We start from the raw sequence: 18545 nt of genomic DNA, 5'->3' as shown, positions 1-18545 counted from the left end.
GAGGTGCCAGCCAGCCTGTTCACTTAACAGTGATGTCACGTTGCTTATCCACACGGTGCTGGAGAGAGGGGGAGGGTCTTCTCACGCTGGTATAATTAATTACAGGTGTGGACCATCGGGTTGAATTAAATTTCACAACGCTCAATCTTACGTCGAAGGTAAATTCATTTTCCTCACCATCATGAAACCCTTTCATTAAGAGATTCTGTGAAATGGTCACATTGGTGAGGGCTTGGAAACCTTTTATACTTTATCAATTTTACACTTGACTAACAGGCTGGTAAGGTTTAGAGCGTTTTGTTTTAGGCACTAATGCAAAATTAAATGAATTATGTCCTTTTCAAGGCTCCGATTTAGATTTGTACCTTAATGTATGAAAGGAAAGTGAATCTCAAACTTGTTTATACGGAAATAAGACTTTATAGGAAAATAAGTGTGTTGTGCATAGTGATATATATTTTATGTTTACCCAGTGCCTGTGCTAACCTTTACGCTTGGCTTCACATTCTGTGGATGTTTACAGATGGCATTTTTAAAATAAAAAGAGGCATCTAAAAGCTTAAGGTTGTAGAAAGGAGATGGTCTTTTAATTCTTACCATCTGAGTAGATGGTGTGTTTTTAGACTTTTAGTGCTTAAACTTTAAAAAAAAGAAAAAACACTTTCATGATACATTTGGGTTGGAATACCCCCCCAAACCAGATCGGCTGTTTCTCTTCTTTGTATATATGTACATAGCGTTCACGATTAGATTGTAAGCTCCTCAAGGGCAGGGACTGTCCACCTCATCTTGGTAGTTCCTGCAGCACCTAGTGTAAAGTGCCTTGCACAGAGCAGGTGCTCATGATGTGTAGAGCGAGTCACTTCCTGCCACCTTTAAGATGAGGCATGGCTCGCTCTTGCCAGTGGGTTCAAAGCTGCAAACAGTTAATGACCAGAGGAGGGCCACATTCTCTCTTGGCCTGAACAGAGTTTGTGGGTTGCACCAGACCATGCCATATTGTTAGCACTGTTTAGCCTTCTTTTCCAGTGCGTAAACTTCGGCCTAATTTTAGGACAAAGTCTTTAGGAGAAATTTGAAGTGGGGAAGATGATCAAGAAAATAAAATGAAAGTTTGAGGTGTTGTGGGGCAACCTTACTTTATTTTAGTTGCAACTAAAGAAAATGATAACAGATCCTCTTTCTTTGCCAGTTATCTGGCCAACCATCTAGTTAAAGAAAACTTTAACTTCTTTGCAGTTGGATTTCCCCTGCGTTGCGCATACGATTCTGGTAAGAGTCTAACAGAGTTGCTGCGGGTCTCCAGTGCTGTACATAGGGCCATTTTGTACATGTGAGATGACTTGGAATCTGTTGTGTTTTGTATGCAGAGCCATCAGTATTGTTATCTTGGCCACTTTTTTATTCAAAATAAATAAATAACAGGATTGTTTGTACATTGTGTGCATATTTTATCGGGTTCACCTGGTTTGTAGCAAAGCTTAGAAACATCTTTCAGCCTGACCTTCACCACCAATGTTAAATGAGGCCCAGCAATGGCAGAAGTCAGTGTTAGAGTAACAGCCATCAGCAACCACTTCAGCATTCATTAAGTCTTTGGCTGTTTACTCCCAAAAAAAGTATGAGAAATATAAAGGGGAAATAACCAACAGAACTTCAGTAGCACATCAAACCACGTCATCTTAGCAGTGTCAAGTAATGTCTGGTGAGTACTTCGATGAAGTACGGATTGCGGGGATTTCAGCAATGATAAGCGTGTCATTCAGACAAACACCAAACAGGATAAGGAAAATGAAAAACAGTGCTGCACATACCATAGCAAAACTGCTGAAAGTCGAAAAAAAAAAATTAAGCAAAGAAAAAAAGACTAGTTACAAGAGCTGTAATGATGATGAAAGTGAAAGCAATAGATGATGTTTACCAGGTGATGAAAGAAAATCACTGCCAACGTCGATTTCTATACCTAGCAAAATATCCTCTAAAAATGCAAATATAAACATTTGCAGACAAATGGAAATGGAAGCGGAAGGAGTCTGAATACATAGTCAGAAGGTCTAGAACAAAATCAGGTTCCCGATGAAGACTGACATCTGGGATGGGATTCAGAAACATTGAATCCCAGGCCTGCAGATGGTTCCTTCTCCCTCAAAGGAGAGCACCTCTCACTGCCTCGACATCAGTTAAAACCACCTGAAGTCTCATAAGATGATATTTTCCTCCTTAGGGCACCTCCACTTGCCCTTATTAACCTCTTGGTCAATAACAGGCTAGTTTCAGTCTTGCCTTTTTTTTTTTTTTTTTAACAGAGGCATGTTTTTATTTATTTATTTGTTTGTTTGTGTTTGTTTACACATGTACTGGGTACAGTCAGAAGCGCGGGAGGGTGAGAGAATTCACCAGAGCCAGAGCGGGGAGCAGAGCAGGCAGAAGGACCGAAGGACACTGCTGAGGGGAGCAGCGGGCGGCAGGAGAGGTCTGCGCGCCATGCGGGACCCTCCTCCGGTGGCCGGGGAGCAGCCGGGGATCGAACCGGCGCCGCAGAGGCTGCGGGCAGCTTTGCAACTCAGCGCTCAACTGCTGCGCCACCGGGGAGGCCCTCAGTCTTGCCCTTTGAGAAGTTCCGTCCCAGGTATGGAAAGACATTAGGTACATACCAAAGAGCTGCACTGGCTCAGTGTATTGTGTGAACTCCAAATGGACTTTTGCTACATTACAGCCTCATTCAATGGCAATCTTAAAAGGACAGTGATGAGGGAAAGTCCTTCCAGTGGGTGGTGCTTTGAACAATACACTTAGCTCTTTCCCTCATGTGGAGAGGGAAATGGTCTGACACAACAGAGAATGGGCTTTGGTTGGCTAGGCAGGGCCATGAAAGAAACAAAATCAGATGGGAAGCAACAAATGCTGGGGAAGAGGCCATGTAACCTCAGACCATGTAGCCACATCTCTGGGAGCGAGCCCAAAGTGAGAAGATCGCTGCATCTCATACCAGTACTCACTAGGGAGCACTGCCACAGGGAAGGCACTGACACCCAGCTGGACAGACAACACAGCCCGTGGCAGTTAGCCAGCTTCCTGCACCCAGGATGGACACCATGGACCACTCAGCTTTGATGGCAAGGATGGAGGATCTTATGGCCCAACAGCAGGGGTTTTCTTACACCAAGACTGATGTGGCTTCTGCTGCTGAACACCCAGTGTATGGGGAGAAGCCAGCATGAGCCTCAGAACTTGCCATCCTCCTGGGCCTCCCTGGTGGCACAGGCAGTTGAGTGCCGCACTGAGAAGCTGTCCGCAGCCTCTGCAGTGTGGGTTCAATACCAGCCTGCCAGTGAGGGTTCCACATGGCGAAGCAGACCTCTCCTGTCTCACCCGCTGCTCCCCTCAGCAGTGTATTTCATCAGTCTGCCTGTTCTGTTCCCTGCTGTGTCTCTGGTGAATCCTCTCACCCTCCCACGCATCTGGCCTGTACCCTGGTTCTTGTATAAAAATAAATAAATCTTTAAAAAAAAAAAAAAAAAAAAGAACTTGCCATCCTCCTGCAAGACTAGTCAGCCACCAGTGGCAAGTTGACGGTGTTGCTCCCCTCCCACTTTGGAGTGAGCAGCAATTCACATTGGAGTCATTGTATTCTGGAGGTGGGTTTGCCTTGCCAGAAGTGCCACTGCCAGCCCAGTGACCCAGGAGCTGACGGAGGGCCCAATTTACTGAAATAGGATGCTGTACAACCTCACTTTGGACCGAAGATCACGTGCAACATAGGCATGTACCCATGAGATCCTCTGGTCCTACCACCTACCCTGTGGACTCAAAGCTGCCAGCCTGACAGAACAACCGAATGGCCTTCCAAAGACCCAACTGGACTTGATACCAACCCTATGGGCTGGGAGCTCTGCCTCCAGAATGCAACAGCCATTTAAACAACAGCCATTATTTTGTACCATGTGCCCAATAATTAGAATTCGTGAATCTGGAAACGAAGCAGAGGAAGGACTGACCCCTCCAGTCACCCATTCCCCAAGATCCACTTGAACTCACGCTTCCATTGCTGCAATTTTAGGCGTGGTGGCATTTGAGTTCGGAACCCATAGGTTAGGACTGTTTCCACCAAATGACACAGCAAGAGGACTGTGGTTGCTGCTATCACGTGGGCCCTCACACTGGCAATCAGCCAACAAAGAAATGCATCGTTAGGCTAATGGGGTTGAGTCAGATCACAGGAAGGTGGGGTCTTCAACAATGCAGAGAAGTGGGCTATAATATGTCAATTTTGACTTCGTGGATAGCTACAGCAGGTGAGAACTGGGGCAGCTTCTGCTAATCCCCTGTGGTAAAACTCATGTTAAAGATAGTGCTGGTGATGGCGCTGGCCACAACAACAAATACGGCTCGATGTGGGTGGTGTAAAGGGCAGACAGTAGCAAAAACTGTTTGCACCTCTCACAGCTTTCCCTTGGCTCACCTGACATGCCACAGACCGCCTCAGTATTTGACAGCTTCTCCACTTGAGCATTTGTGTCTCTGTCCTCCGCTGCCTGAGGGCTTCCTCTGGCACTCCAGGGACCGCTTGGTTGTGAACTGGCTGCAGCATTGAGGCACCAGCTCCCCTTGGGGCAACTGCAAAGCAATGGGAAATGGTGGCTACATACCCCACTCTGGGAGGGGTGGTCATGAGGGTGTGCTACACGCTGTCAGGGTCCCTAGTGGGATCACGCATTCTATTCCCGGGCAGTATCCTGCCTGTTAACCTAGGTTTTACTGGATTTCTCTCATTCCCACATGTGCATCCTGGGATCACCTCCCAAATAAACTGCTTACAGCCACATTCTCATTGCAGGGCCTGCTTTGGTGGAGCCCAGATAAGTCAGCCAGTCTTACTACTAACAAACATAGCTGCAAAAAACCCTAACAAAATATTATCAAACTAAATTCATTATGTTTGATTAAATAGTTAACAGTCATTAAAACTTGTGGCACAACCAAAGTGGTTTACTGTAGGAATCAACCTGGAAAAACCAATCAATGTAATTTTATGAATATAATTCATTAAAAAGAAAAACTATCTCAACAGCTAAAAAAATGATAAAATTTATGATACTTGAAGAGATAAACTTAGCAGTCTTAAAATAGGTGCAAATTTCCTCATTTAATAAAGTGTATCTAAATATTTTTTTTTACAATGAATGTTACACTCAATGGCAAAATATTGAAAAACCTTTCTTCTGGAATGAGGAACAAGAAATAGACTTGATATTAACACTTCTATTTAATATTGTAGTGAAAGTCCTGGCCTTTGCAATAAGATAAGAAAAAGTATAAAGGCTGGAAAGAGTATATCATATTCTCAATGATGAGGTATGACGTGTGAAAGAACCCAATGATAAAATAGTTGAATTAAGTGAAGTTAACAAGGTTTGTAGATACAAAGAGGACACTCAAAATTAACCAGCAATAGGGCCTCCCCGGTGGGGCAGCGGTTGAGCGCTGGGTTGCGAAGCTGCCCGAAGCCTCTACAGTGCCGGTTCGATCCCCGGCAGCTCCCAGGCCACTGAAGGAGGGTCCCACATGGCGCGCAGACCTCTCCTGCCGCCCGCTGCTCCCCTCAGCAGTGTACTTCGGTCCTTCTGCCTGCTCTGCTCCCCGCTCTCACTCTGGTGAATTCTCTCACCGTCCCATGCTTCTGACTGTACCCAGTGCTTGCATAAATAAATAAATAAATCTTTAAAAAAAAAAAAATTAACCAGCAATAAATTACAGAAATGGTAGTTTTACTCCTAATACCCCCAAAGCTGTAGATAACTCAAATGCCATCTAGATAAACATAGGAACAAAGTGTAAAATACTACTCAGCAGTAAAGAGAACCAGGCGCTTGTGCCTCCTGCTGACGCAGCAGAGCCCGGCCCCACTCTGTTGTGACGGGCCCGATTCTCCCAGCATTTCCCCCCTGCAGAGACCCAGTGTCTAGCGTTGCCAGTAGAGGGTGCTCCAGGGACACCCAGAAGGGCGGGGATTCTCGGATCTGCTGGGTTTCCTCCCTCCCTCTCTCCTTGCTCAGGTTCTTCCCTCCTCCTTCCTGTTCCTGCCAAGGGTGTAGAGGCCCTGCCCCCCCCACACACACACACTCACACCAGCCCCCCACAGGGTGCCCTGGCCCAGGCTTTGCTGATGGCCCAACCTGGAAGCAGCTGGTTCTGGGATGGTGCAACTTGTCCCAGTTTGCCCAAGAGGAACCCTGTTTATAACTGAAAACCTCATGTCCCGGGCACTCCCGCCCCCGGGACGCTATTCACCCTGCAAACCAGACTCCTCAGATTGATTAAATTGCATTTTAAAGGGGGGAAGTGCAGAATGTCAGTGCCCCGTCGCCGCCGTTGTTGGTGGGAAGGCCCTCCCCACCCGCTCCCCCTAGCAGCCCAGCGACAGGCCCGCCGCCTCCCCGTCCTGAAACAGTGCCGTGGGGACGAGGGCAACCGTGTGACGAGGGACGGTGCCCAGCGGAGGGCAGGTCACCCTGGGTGCTCCCCTGTGCACACAACGGCAAGACGGCTCAGGCCCGAGCGGGAGACAAAGCTCCCCAGGCCGCAGGAGGCCGTTGCTCGTGCCCGAGAGCGCCCGCGGTGCCCAGAAGCCCAAGGCCGCTCATCCAAGATGGCACCCCCCACACACACACACACACACACCAGGGCCTGAGCCACAGCCTTGGGCAGGATCCACTCACCGTGGCGAGAGGCGCCCAGACGGGGGGCAGCCCCGGCCCTGCCCGAGGTCGGGGTGGACGGCACCGACGCTGGGCCGGGCGGCCACGGGCAGCAGCCCAGGGAGGTGGCGCCGGACCATCAGGAGCAGCTCTCAGAGGGGCCCCGGACACTGAGTGCTGGTCACCTGTCCATGGTGCTGGGCGCACTGGCCAGTAGTGGCGGTCACCAGGCTCGCAGCTCCGGGAGACTGGTGGGCCCGCATCACCAACAGCGCTTGGAGCCCCAGGCGGGCCCAGAAGCAGGCCGGGCCTCTGCGAGGCGGCTCGGCTGCTCTCCTTCCGTGGGAGGTCAGCGCGGGAAGCGTCCTTCCTCGGCAGAGGCCGGGAGGGGAGTGAGCGCGAGAGCCCGAGTGTCTCCACCTGGTGCCTGCCCCCTACATGCTCTTTCCGCCCCCTCCCCAGCCGGATTGGAGCTTTCCAGCCCCCTGGCTGATGGGCCTTTGACCCACCCGCTCCCAGCCGCACCTGGGGGTCCCTCCACGCCCCCGGCGGCCGAATCCACCGGCCCCTCTACAGCCTGCGGCTGGAGGGGCCCTGGCGCTGGAGCTGGCCGCGCCTCCCGACGTCCATTACCAGGATGAGGTGCGTCTGTTCTCGACGCCGGAAGCGCCGGCCGCTCAGCGTGTTCTCTGCACAGACGCTGGGCTCGCAGCCACGAGGCCGTTGTGGTGCGCTGTACCCTGGGATGGTGTGGCCGGCGCCGCGGCCCTGGACAGGTGCCCGCTGTTTGCCGTTTGGGGCCAATATTGAGAGAACGGCTATTACCATCCACGCAGCCCTGGGTGTGCCGGGGCAGGAGCCGCCGAGCAGCCCAGCTTCGAGGACCTGGGCTGGGTGTGCAGGGTCCACACTGGCTGTTGCCACTAAGGGAAGCATTTCCATAGCCAACTGACATGTCCCTCCTGTCCAGGCAGCCACACCTGGTCCCACGTCGCCTTTGGTTGCTTACGTTTGGGTGATATTTAGGGCAAGACCCTAGGGTCTTGCCCTAAATATCACATGTGGCCGTCAGTCCTGTTTCACTCACTGCATCGTGACTTGTCCAGTGAGTCTCTGGGCCAGCGGGGACTCTGCTGTGTGACCCACCAGAGGCCACTTCAGCGGTATCCTGGGTCACCCAAGGGCACAGACCCCCCCGGGCCTCTGGCTGCCGCTGACCCTGTCCCTCCGGAGCCACTTTTTCTTGCCAGTTTGGTTATAATTTTAGTAGCTTTTTTTTTCATATTTCATTCATAACTAGTTGGGTCTGTTTTAAGAGGGGACATGTGTCCATCTGATCTGCCTCTTTACCAAAGGGGAAGACTCCAGTTACTTTTGAATGTTCCTGTTTCCCCAAAACAACACGTGGTCTTCAGGCGCTGGTCCACAGGCGTGGGGGCCCCGGGGCTTGTGGCCAGTAGGTCCAGCCTGTCCCCCTGAATTTGTTGCATCTGAATCTCCAGGAAGGGAGCCCAGGAATCTTCATTTCCATAAGAATCCAGAGGATTCCTACGTGCTGAGCCACTGCCCTAGAGAAAGCACTTTGTGTGTGTGTGGGGGGGGGGGGGGCTGCCTAGAGACAAGCTGACATTCCTGCAAGGGCACAGACTAGCACAGACGGTGAGGCTCCTGCATCAGCTCACAGCAGGCGGAGACTGAAAATAGGCGCAGGTCTCTGTCACTTGGGATCGGGCACAGGCTTCTTGGATGTGACCCCAAAACAAGGGACAAAAGAGAAAGACCATTTGCACGTCATCAAAATTCAAAACATTTGTGCTACAATAAAAGGACATGTTGGGCTTTCCCCATCTGCTGTGTTCCTGTTGCCATGCACATAGTAGGTCCTCAACAAAACCAGGCTGCATGAAGGAGGAGCATGTGCCCTGGGGGTGAACTTGCTCTGCTGTGCTGTGCAGTGAGGGCCAGACCCCAGGGGCCTCTTCTCCCTGCAAACCTCCAGGAGAGGGTGGCCGGTTCCTGGAAGGGAAAAGTTGAGGGGCCCAGCCTGAAGTAACAGCCGGGGTCACCCTGGTGGCAGCTGCAGCCAGGGTGCAGGTTCCTGTTATAGGGCAGCCCCGATATCGAGCGGGTTGCCTGGCTGTGGGTCCTCACCCGCGTGCTGACAAGGGACTTATGAATACTCCACGGCAGGCACACACACAAGGTTCATAAAAGGTTTATTGACAAGGGAAAAGGAAATAAGGAAAATGGACAACTCAGGGAGAAAATAGGGAAATAAAGTCTTTCATGCGTCCTACCTAGTCCGCCGACCTGGAAACCCAAAGGCCCTCTCCGAGCTGGCCAGACGCTGCGAGCTGGCGGGGAGCCAAAATGGGGGACCCCCCCCCCAAAGCCCACGTGTCTGGCTTTATCCCAACCTGGCTGCTGAACCCCACCCTCAGGTCGCAGCCACCTTCCCTTGGGTGGGGATGGGATGTGGAGTTCCCAGTGTCTTTGGCTTTGGCCTGGGGTGGGGGTGGCGTCCACAAAGCCTGTGTGGAATCAGCCTTAGGACAGCCTTTCCCCCTAACATTCCCACGTGGAAACACCTGGGCAGCTGCAGGGTGGGGCGGGCAGGTGTTGCCGCCCCAGCATTTTCCCTGCTAGAGATGGGGCGGAAGGGGATGGAGGAACCCCAACATCATCCGGGAGGCGTGCTGGGAGCGGCATGAAGGGGGTGCTCGTGGAGAGGCTCCTGGTGACAGAGACTGAAAATGAACCAACGAGCCGCTTTAGAGCCACTTCAAGGATGAGCGTTGAGAATGATTTGTTCTCTGGCACGGCAAGCGGTCAGACGAGGTGGTCAACTCCCCTGAGGGGCTGATCTGGCAATTAGCAAGATGTTTGCCCTCCAGCCACAGGAGAGGGTCTCACTGGGCTGGGAAGCCCTATAACACTCGGACCACCCTCTCGGCGACCACCTTCGCCCGCAGCCTGGGAGCCGGGAGAGGGGCGGCCGTGCAGGGCACAGCAAGGGAGGGGCACGAGGTGGGACCCAGTGGCCGAGTGCTCCTGCGGCCAAGTGCTCCTGTGGTTTCCAGGGGGCACGATCTACACCAGCCTGGGCCTGTCGGGCCAGCCCTGCGCATGCCCAGCGCATCTCAATGAAGCCAGGGCTGTCCCCGTGGCCACTCGGAGCAGGAGCCCAGAGGCAGGCAGGCCGCCAGGAATCGTGCCGCCTGGAGCTCCTGCGGGTGGGCTGCGGGAAGGCAGGGCCGCTCGCTGGCCAGCGCGTGCAGTTCAAGGGCAGGCACAGCTGGCAGGTCCTGTCCCCTCACTGCCGCTTACCAGGTGGGGCCCGGGGCTAATTACTGGACTTCTCTGAACCCTAATTTCCCCCCTCGGAGGGGGGAGGACCCCAGCGCTAATCTCGGGGTCGCTGTGAGAGTTCGGTGAGAGCAGAGGTTGGCATTTGCTGAGCAGGTGCCAAGCCCCAAGGTGCTCCGGCCCTTCCCGCAGCGCTGGCTCGGGAGGGCCGGGAGGCAGCGCCCGCTTCGCCTCATTGTTCAAGGCCCTGGAGAAGTTCAGTAACTTGCCCGAGGCCACAGGGCAGCAGGAGGACCCACCTGGGCCTGAGGCCCTTGGCAGCGACATGGTCCGCCTCACAGGGCGGGTACGGAGGCGGCGGGTAGAGTGGGGGGGCTCGTGGCCGGTGCGGGGGTGGCGGGGCAGCTCAGAAGGCGGGTGGTCCCAGTTAGCCTGGCCGGGGCAGCTGAGTCGATGTCTGGTGTCCTTACTCAGCTCTCACGGCACGGAGAGCCCGTCCAGGGAGACCACATTCTCCAGCATCGCAGTGACGGGCAGGGCGGGGGGCGGACACGGGGGAGGGCGTGACCCCTAGCCAGGCCTGTGCTGCCCCCCAGTCTGGGGCGCTGGTATACACGGCAGGACTTTCACTGTGAGCACTGGAGGGTTTGCAACCCGGCCAGGGGGTCTCAAACTGAACCCTCTCGGCCCGGGGGGCTCAGGGGCGAGGGGACCTTCGGGGGTAGATGCCGGCTTCAGGAGGTAGGGCCTGCCCAGCGCATCCGCGGGGGTGGGGGCAGCTCAAGCACAGGCAGCCCGGGGACTCGGCGGGCAGCCCAGGGTCACCCTGCCTGTAAGCGGGCAGGCTGGGGGCAGGCTGGGCTGGGGGCTTGGCTGGGCTCACCACCCGCCAGCCGGCAAGGTCACAGGTGACCATGGCCAGTGCCAGGGTCAGAGGTTTGCCGGAGGGCCGCCGGGCCAACGCAGCCTAGAAGGGGCTTTAGCCATCAGGCCCTAGTCCTTGCATCCTCGGGGACCCTGCATCCTCGGGGACCCCTGCGTCCTTGGGCCCAAACAGCCGGGCCTACAGACAGCACCCTGGCACCCGGGGCGGCCCTGGCCATGGATTCAGATGACCGTCAGCAACTCACACCCTCTCCCGCCTCCTTCGATGGGGGACTCCCTAGCACCGGCCTAACAAGGTGACGGGAAATGACCAGAGGAGGGCGAGGGTCTTGGAAGGGGCCCGAGAGCTCAGCCCGAGGGCCCACCTGGCTGGCAGCTCCTGGGCGGCCCTGAGGCCCGGGAGGAAGGACTCAGGAGGAGCTGCAGGCCGGCCCCTCAGGGCCTGTGGTGTCAGCACACTGCTAGGTCCTCCGGAACCGCAGGCCCAACAGGCGGTGAGTGGCTGTTTCATTTAGTGAAAACCAAGTGAAATCTACACGCCATCTCTCCAGCGGCAGGAGCCGCCCCCACCTCCCCCCAGCACCCCCTGCCTCCTGCAGCGAGCCCCCGGGGCAGCAGGGAGGAGCCCCTCATCCCCAGCACCCCAGGACGTGGCCGGTTCAGCCCCACGGCGCCCCCGTGAGGCGGCTGCTCTCCTGGCCCCTTTTGGGTTATGAGGAAAGAGAGGCCCGGGGGTGACCGCCTGCTGCCGCAGGAGCCCCCAGCTCAGCGCTCTGCCCACTGCCCCCTCTCCTGGGCCCCCAGGTGCTGTTCCCGGGCCCCTCCCGGCACCTCCCCCTCAGACACAGACTTGACCCAGCACTCTTTATTGGCTTGGCTGGGGCTAGAAGTTGGGGTGGGGGCTAGCTCTGTTTCTGGGGTGCTCCTGGCCTGAGCCCCTCAGGGGACTTTCTTGGGCAGGGGGTTAATGATCCCGCTCTCGATGTACTCGAAGACCGTGTACGGGTCCTGGTCCCCGTTGAGGGTGATGGCCTCCCCGTAGAAGCGCTCCAGCTCGGCGGAGCTCCGGTAGTACAGGTCGACCTTGAGCTTGACCTGTTCTTCCGAGTCCTTCGGGTTCTGCAGCAGGCGGCCCTGGACCTCCATGGTCGGCGGCGGCTTGTACATGAGGTGGTACCTGCAGAGAGGGGGGAGCAGGTGGCCGCCCTCGGGGACACCGGGCCGGCCACCCTCCCGGCCGCCACCGAGCCTTTCCTGGCACCAGCTGCACCCGCCCTCGGCTGCGCCCTGGAGCCCCCGAGGCCCCCGAGGCGCCCCCAGGGAGGGGGCCCAGCCCCCGTCCTGGGGGCGGAATATGGGAACATAGCAAGAGTCATGTTCCTTCTTTCCCACCTTTCTCCTTCCTTCCAAACAACGTCTACGAAGCGCCTGCTGTGGGCGGGCTCCTCGGCCCGGGTGAAATGCGCGAGGGGCAGGAGGACACCGGCAGGTGGGGAGAAGCCCCAGGGGCTGGGCGCCAGGGACTAGGGCAGCTGGGAGGAGGAGCAGCCGCCCTCCTGTTGGGGAAGCCTGCCCAGTGCGTCCTGCACCTCCTGCAACTCCGAGTCCTGCACCTCCTGCAACTCCGAGCCGCCGGCTCGCTCAGGGCAGGACTCGGAATGGAGGCTCAAGCAGAGCGCGGGGGTGCATTGGTCAGGCTGCAGGGAGGAGCTCGGAACCTGCCCCTGCACGACGGGGCGCTGGAGAGGCCCCGGGGCACGGCTCCGGCAGGGGAGCAGCACGCGGCCTGCCCGCCCGCCCGCACACACCTTTCTCCCGTGACGGGGTCCGTCCTTCGCAGAGTGAGCCGCTCCATGACCGAGTCAAAGGGCACGTTCAGGAAGAACACCCTGCGGGAGGACAGGCCCAGGTCAGCGGGCGCCCGGGGGGCTCCTGTCACCCAGCCAGGGCGGCCCCCCTAGCCCGGCCCGGGCACCAGGCCATAGGGAAGAGGCAGGCGGGGCTGCTGCCGGGAAGCTCTTGCACCAGATCCAGGGACGCCCCGAGCCCCATCTCTCCCGGGGGTCCCGGCGGGGCAGGGGTCTCTTTCAGGGGAGCCGCTCGGGAGCAGACGCATCCTTGCCGCCTGCGCTCTGCAGTCACGCGGGCTTGGCCAGACTCTCACCGCACCGGGGACTTGGTGTGACGGGCACTGGCGCGCTCACCCAGACTCAGCGCCCCCCACGGCGAAAAGCGGCCGACACAGGCGCCTGGTGGCGAGGTTGGCGAGGTGCTGCGGGCCAAGCGGGTCCAGAACCAGCAGCGGCGCTGGGCTGCGCCCCCGCTGTCAGGGGACGCCCTTCCGGCCCAGAGGCCCTGCCCTCCCGGAGGGGGTGGTTCTTCTCCCTCGCCAAGGGGTGCGGGACCCAAGCCAGCAGGATGCCCGAGGGCCGGCGCAGGGCCCGGGTGCCCCGGTGACTGGAGGGAGAGGCCAGGGCTGCTCAGGCACTCAGGGGCCACCTCCCCCCCCCGAGAGCGCAGTGCAGGTGAGGGGTGTGGCGGCTCGGCTGGGGCTGCGGCCGGCCCTCAGCTCTGACCAGCATCTTCCAGCCTTGGGCCATCTTGGCTTGTCTTAACAATAACTTCTAGAACAGTCCCTCCTTCCACCCTGTCCACTCACCCTGTCCTTCAGTGGAGGTCCACACGTGCGTCCGGAGCGCCGGCTGGGGCCAAGCTTGCAGCCAGCACCCCTGTCCAGGAAGGACACTGACACCCCATGATCTGCCATTGTTGACTGGGGGACGGGTGTGGGGTGTGTGTTCCACAACCAATGTGCATTCCCCCCAACCCCATGCCAGGGCCACGCCCCCAAAGCAAGCACACACTGCCGGCCCGAAGCCTGTTCATGTCACGTCCCGGAAAGGAAGCTCAGTGAGCAGCGCCCCCAGGCGTACGAGAAACACGCAAACATGGGATCCCCACCTTCCCCCTGGGGCTGAGTGTGAGGGAGCCTTGGACGTGGCCAACTGTGTGCCGGCTCCCGGCTGCAGGGGTTGGGTCAGGACGCAGGGCTGATCTGACACAGCCCATGGGAGGGGGTGGTGTCTGCCCTGGGCTTGCTGGAGAGAAAGGAGCTTCGATTTTGCCAGGGCTGCCCTTGGGGAGCCCACGCCGAGAGAGCAGAGAGGTGGCGAGAGGAGCAGCTGGGTCCCTGATCAAGCCACGCCTGAAGCCAACTCCCCTCCTTCAATGCTTCCCTGACAGGGAAGCATCGGCCTCTTCTGTTTCAGACCTTCAGAGCTGGGCTTCCTGCCACTGCTGTCTGATGAAAACCCAACACACCAGCCTCTCCAATCTGCTTCTGGAAAATGTGTGAGCTGTAAGAAGAATGGGGGTCCCTGAGCCCACAATCCCCTCTCCCCCAAGGCCAGCTTCACCCAGTGCTCTCTTCTCCCTCTCTCGTTCTGCCGGTGCTGTTTGCTGGGCCCTGCTTCTGCCCAGGCTCCAGGCCGCCCCCAGCTGCAGTGGCCCCCCAACGAGCTTCCTCAGCAGCTAGGGGGGGCGCAGGGGCCACAAAACCCATGTCTTCCCTGCCACGCTTTCCAGAGTGATTTCCATTGGCAACATGCTGCACAATAACAGCCTCCAAATAAAACATGTGAGATCGGGGAACGTGCGAACACGGGGAGAACAGGTGTTTCACTGCACTTTTATCCCTTGCACTCGGAACACGCTGGGCCCCCCGCACTTCCAGAACGCACAGGGCCTAACAGCATCACCAGCACAGGGCTGACGCCGAGGCTGGCGGCTGGCGGTGCCGCTCCGGATGCCGCCGCAGTGGAAAGGGAGCCAGTTTGGAGATCCTGGCAACTGAGGCTGCTTCACAAACAAACAAACAAGCCCCAACTGCAAGGTTTTCAGCCCAGCCTCTCAAGACCGCTTGTTGTCATTCAAGGGGATGGCTGGCGAGAGGCTGGCAAGATCAGAAGCACAAGGGCACCAAATTGGTACTTGAAACACATCGCTGGGAAGAGCCTCGCTGGAGAGGAGCTGAGCTCCATGCTGGAAGCTTCTGATTAGTCAGGCTCGTGGCGCCCGGCCGCAGGCGGCTGCTCAGAGTCAGACGGCCCAGGTGCCCCCCACCTGGCTTTTTGTTCTCTGCATCTCGTTGGCAATAACCATGGGTCAGGGAGACTGGGGAGAGCGGAGACAGCAGAGCCCCCTCGGGCAGGGCCTGCAGGCAAAGCACCCTGGGGTGTGTGGGGATGGGGTGCGGGGCTCACCTGGGGTGAGTGTAGCATTCCAGGCAGGTGGATGGCCCAGCAGGAGGTGGACGGTACCCCAGGAGGCCTCTGAGTCCCTCACTACTCAAAGTGGGGTCTCAGAGCAGCAGCAGCACTGCCGGGAGCTCCAACGCCCCGCCTCCGTCCAAGGCTTCATTTTGTGAAGAGCTGCTCGGGCACACGCACAGCATGGCTGAGGCGCTGCTCTGACCCGCGCTCCGCACCTGCCTGGTGGAGGCGGTCATCTGGAAGGCTTGTCTAAACCCAGACCCCGGTTCCCTCCTAGAGCTACAGAGAAACCCACAGGCCCCAGGGGGGCTTGTGTCACAAGCCAGCAGCTCGGCGGTGGGGAGCCAGGGCTTTCCCCCAGGGTCCCCCTAGAGCCACTGGGGGGACTTGAGAATACGGAGGCCTGACCCTCTGTGTCCCTGGCCCAGCTGGGACCTTCTAACCTGCCCTCAACCTGCTCCTGCCGACCAAACTCCTCATGGCTCTGTTTACGGAGAAAGGAGCCTCCCTCCTCGGAGGCCTGGGCACTCACCCCTGATTCACTGACATTGAGGGGCAGAATTTTCTGTGGGCCCAGGGACAGATGTGGTGGGCTGTGAGGTCTGACGTACACTAACTGACTTCAAAGAGGGCAGGGCCCAGCCCTTGGTACCCCTTGATCTCAAGCAACCAACAAGTCTCCCGCCTGCACAATGCTCCATGCAGGCACCTGGCGTGACTCCCGTGAGCTTGCGCCCTTAGATGCTAGGATAAAAAACAAAAACAAAAAGCCAGCGAGTCCTAAGTGCTGGCGAGGATGCGGGGCAAGCGGGCCCCTTGGAATATAACAGGGAGCAGCCCTGCGGGGGAGCCGGCTGCCCCCAAGGGACACACCCCAAGTAAGGGACAGCAGGGGCGGGGCGGGCGGGTGAGACCTCGTTCACAGCAGAGGTGGTCCCAGTAGCCCGAGGGGGCGGCGGCTCGCGTGCCCACCGTGGGCCTCAGGAGGGCAGCGCGGGCTGTGCTGGCACAGGAGGTCCTCACCGACACAGGAACCAGCCCCAGGACTGGCCCTCGGCCTCCGGTCATCTTGACCCCGGAACATCTGGTGGCGCCAGCGTCCGGCATCATCCGGGCATCCGGGGGCGGGAGTCTCAGTTCAAAGCCAGAGTTTTAGTTTGAAGAAGACAGATCATCGGGCACACCGTGTGCCCGTGCAGCCGTGCTGTGTGCCGGCAGGTTCCTGCGCCGGGTGTGCGCCCGCCCCGCTCCCGGCCCTCTCCAAGAGGCCACATCCTGGGGAGAGGCGGGAACGTCGGGGGAAGGCCTCCCTCGGTGCGGGTCACAGACCTTGGCGCTGGGGCAGGAAGCGGAGTCCATGCCCGAGATGCCACCTCCCCGGGCCCACGACGCCTGCCCATGGCAGGAGGCATGTGTGTGACCCTGACCGGCCCCAGGCTACCTGGAGGAAACATACCCTGGTGCTTCTGGCCGAGGTCGGCGTTTGAATCAAGGCCGCAGGGAACAGATGATCCTCCCCAAGGGAGCTGGCGTCCTCCAGCCCACTCAGGGTCTCCCTCTGTGACAAACGCTGCCTCGAGACCTGCCCCTCGTCTCATGCTGTTCCTCAGCCACGCGCCGCTGCCCGCCGGGGCTGCTCAGACCCCGCCACTCTGTTTCCTCAGGTGCTGCAGCAACGCTTGGCTTCAGGCCTTTCCACAGCCAGCATTTTCCCTCCGTGAACCGCGGAGCCTCACTGCTTGGCTTCACTTTTCACCCTGTGCTTCCCTTCAGCCGGCACCGTCACCTCCACCATCGCCTCATCATCACTGCAGACTTCACACACCCACTCTGACGAGCCACGCGCCGGCACGAAGCCGACCACACACGTGTGCGCCCCGTCAGCCCCTGTGAGACGCACGCGGCCTCGGGGGTCCTGACGTCCTGCCCCTCTGGTACGCCAGCCGCAGGCCCCCGCAAGGCCGGGTGGTGGCCCCGGCGATGCGCCGGCCCAGCTGCCCCGAGAACGCCTTTGCTGCCCTGCTAACCTTCCAAAATGTGAGATCACTTTCGGGAGAATTCCCGAAGCCTCCGAGGCAAATCAGGATGTGGAGAGTGAAGTCTGAAGCAGTTTAGAAGGAGAGCTAGTGGAGTGGGGGGGCCAGTGCCTATGTACCCCCACCCTCAAGGCTCGCTGGACCCCCCTCTCGGAATCCTTGGGGCCAAAACCACCACCTCATCTGGGTTCTACATCACCTAAGGGAACACCGAGCTCCCCGGGGGGGGGGGGGAGGACCCCATGCTCCTTGGGGGCAAGACCCCCCCTCCAGCAGCTTGCCTTACCAGGGACACTGAACACAGCTGCCTGTCGGGGCTCAAGATAAGTCATGCAGATTCCAGATTCTTCTGGAATCTCCACAATTGCAAGGGCTTGCTTAAGGAATCCACCGCCGTGTTTGTTAAACCCACACTTTAATTACTCCAAAAATTATGTGAAATCCTTGCATAAATACTGCAGCGACTGGCGTCTCCCAGAGGATGGCATTTCAGGGGGCTGGGGGGGCGCCAGAGCGCGCGCCGTTAAAAGTGAGGGGAAGAGGCGCACGCAGAAAAGATGGATGCTCTTCGCAAAATCAAAAGGCGAGGCCAAGCCGTGCCAGGCAGCCCCGGGGTCAGGGCGCCGTCTTGGCGGGCGGAGGCCTCCCCCTCTCCAGACCGTCCCCCCGCATCGACTCGGTTTTACTTCTCGAGAAACCCAAATCTGATTAAATATTGATATGCAGTGGTGTTAATTAAGGGGGAACAGTCCATCAAGAGAACCTCAATATGTTTACAGTGTCCCCGGGAAACTGGGAAAATTCACAATCAAGTGTGTAAATGTTCTAAAAAAGGGTCCTGAATATTTTATGAATATTTGTCATAAAACAGAAATAATAACCACTGTGCCGAGCTATTAGAATTAATATTTATGCCGCCCGCCATGAAATATTCATGGGGACAGAGAAAGGGGGGCCCGTAAGACAAGAATTAATTTACACCGGGCTCGCTTTACCGCTGGCTTGATGTTTAAAGCCGCCTGACAAGCCCGCGTCGGACCCGCCAGTCACTCCCGCGCCGGGGGCGGACGGCCGGGGGCCGGGGGTGGGGCCGGCCGGCTGCTGACAGCCCGCAGATGGAGTTTCTGACAGCCCTTAAAAATCCTAAACGGCCCCCCACCTTCTTCCCCTCTCCCATCGCCCAGGGCGCTCTGGTCCGCCCGCCCCGCTCCTTCCAGCTGCTGAAATTAAGGAATTAATGAGCGCGATTCGCTTTACAGCGGGGCCTATGAATGTTTACGGGCGATTAAATTATAATGCGGGCCGGCTGTATAATTCATGAGCCAATTAAAGGAAGTGTTAGTTGATTT

General features: G+C 57.6%; 1 protein-coding gene across 1 annotated transcript in view; it reads right to left on the bottom strand.

The window, feature by feature from the left end:
* Positions 1–11828: 11828 nt before the first annotated feature.
* Positions 11829–18545, bottom strand: part of AK8 (adenylate kinase 8) — a gene marked incomplete at both ends in the record, with an annotated part of 82487 nt that continues 75770 nt past the window's right edge. Inside the window, 2 exons of the mRNA XM_084236747.1 lie at positions 11829–12066; positions 12698–12778. Of these exons, the coding sequence (XP_084092873.1) occupies positions 11829–12066; positions 12698–12778 (319 nt within the window). The remainder of the gene's footprint in view (positions 12067–12697; positions 12779–18545) is intronic.

The sequence above is a fragment of the Talpa europaea genome (genome assembly GCF_964194135.1).
Source record: "Talpa europaea genome assembly, chromosome: 7".
In the NCBI taxonomy this organism is placed as follows: domain Eukaryota; kingdom Metazoa; phylum Chordata; class Mammalia; order Eulipotyphla; family Talpidae; genus Talpa; species Talpa europaea.
Note: the sequence above shows the minus strand (reverse complement) of the source record. Positions and strands in the feature narration are given on the sequence as shown.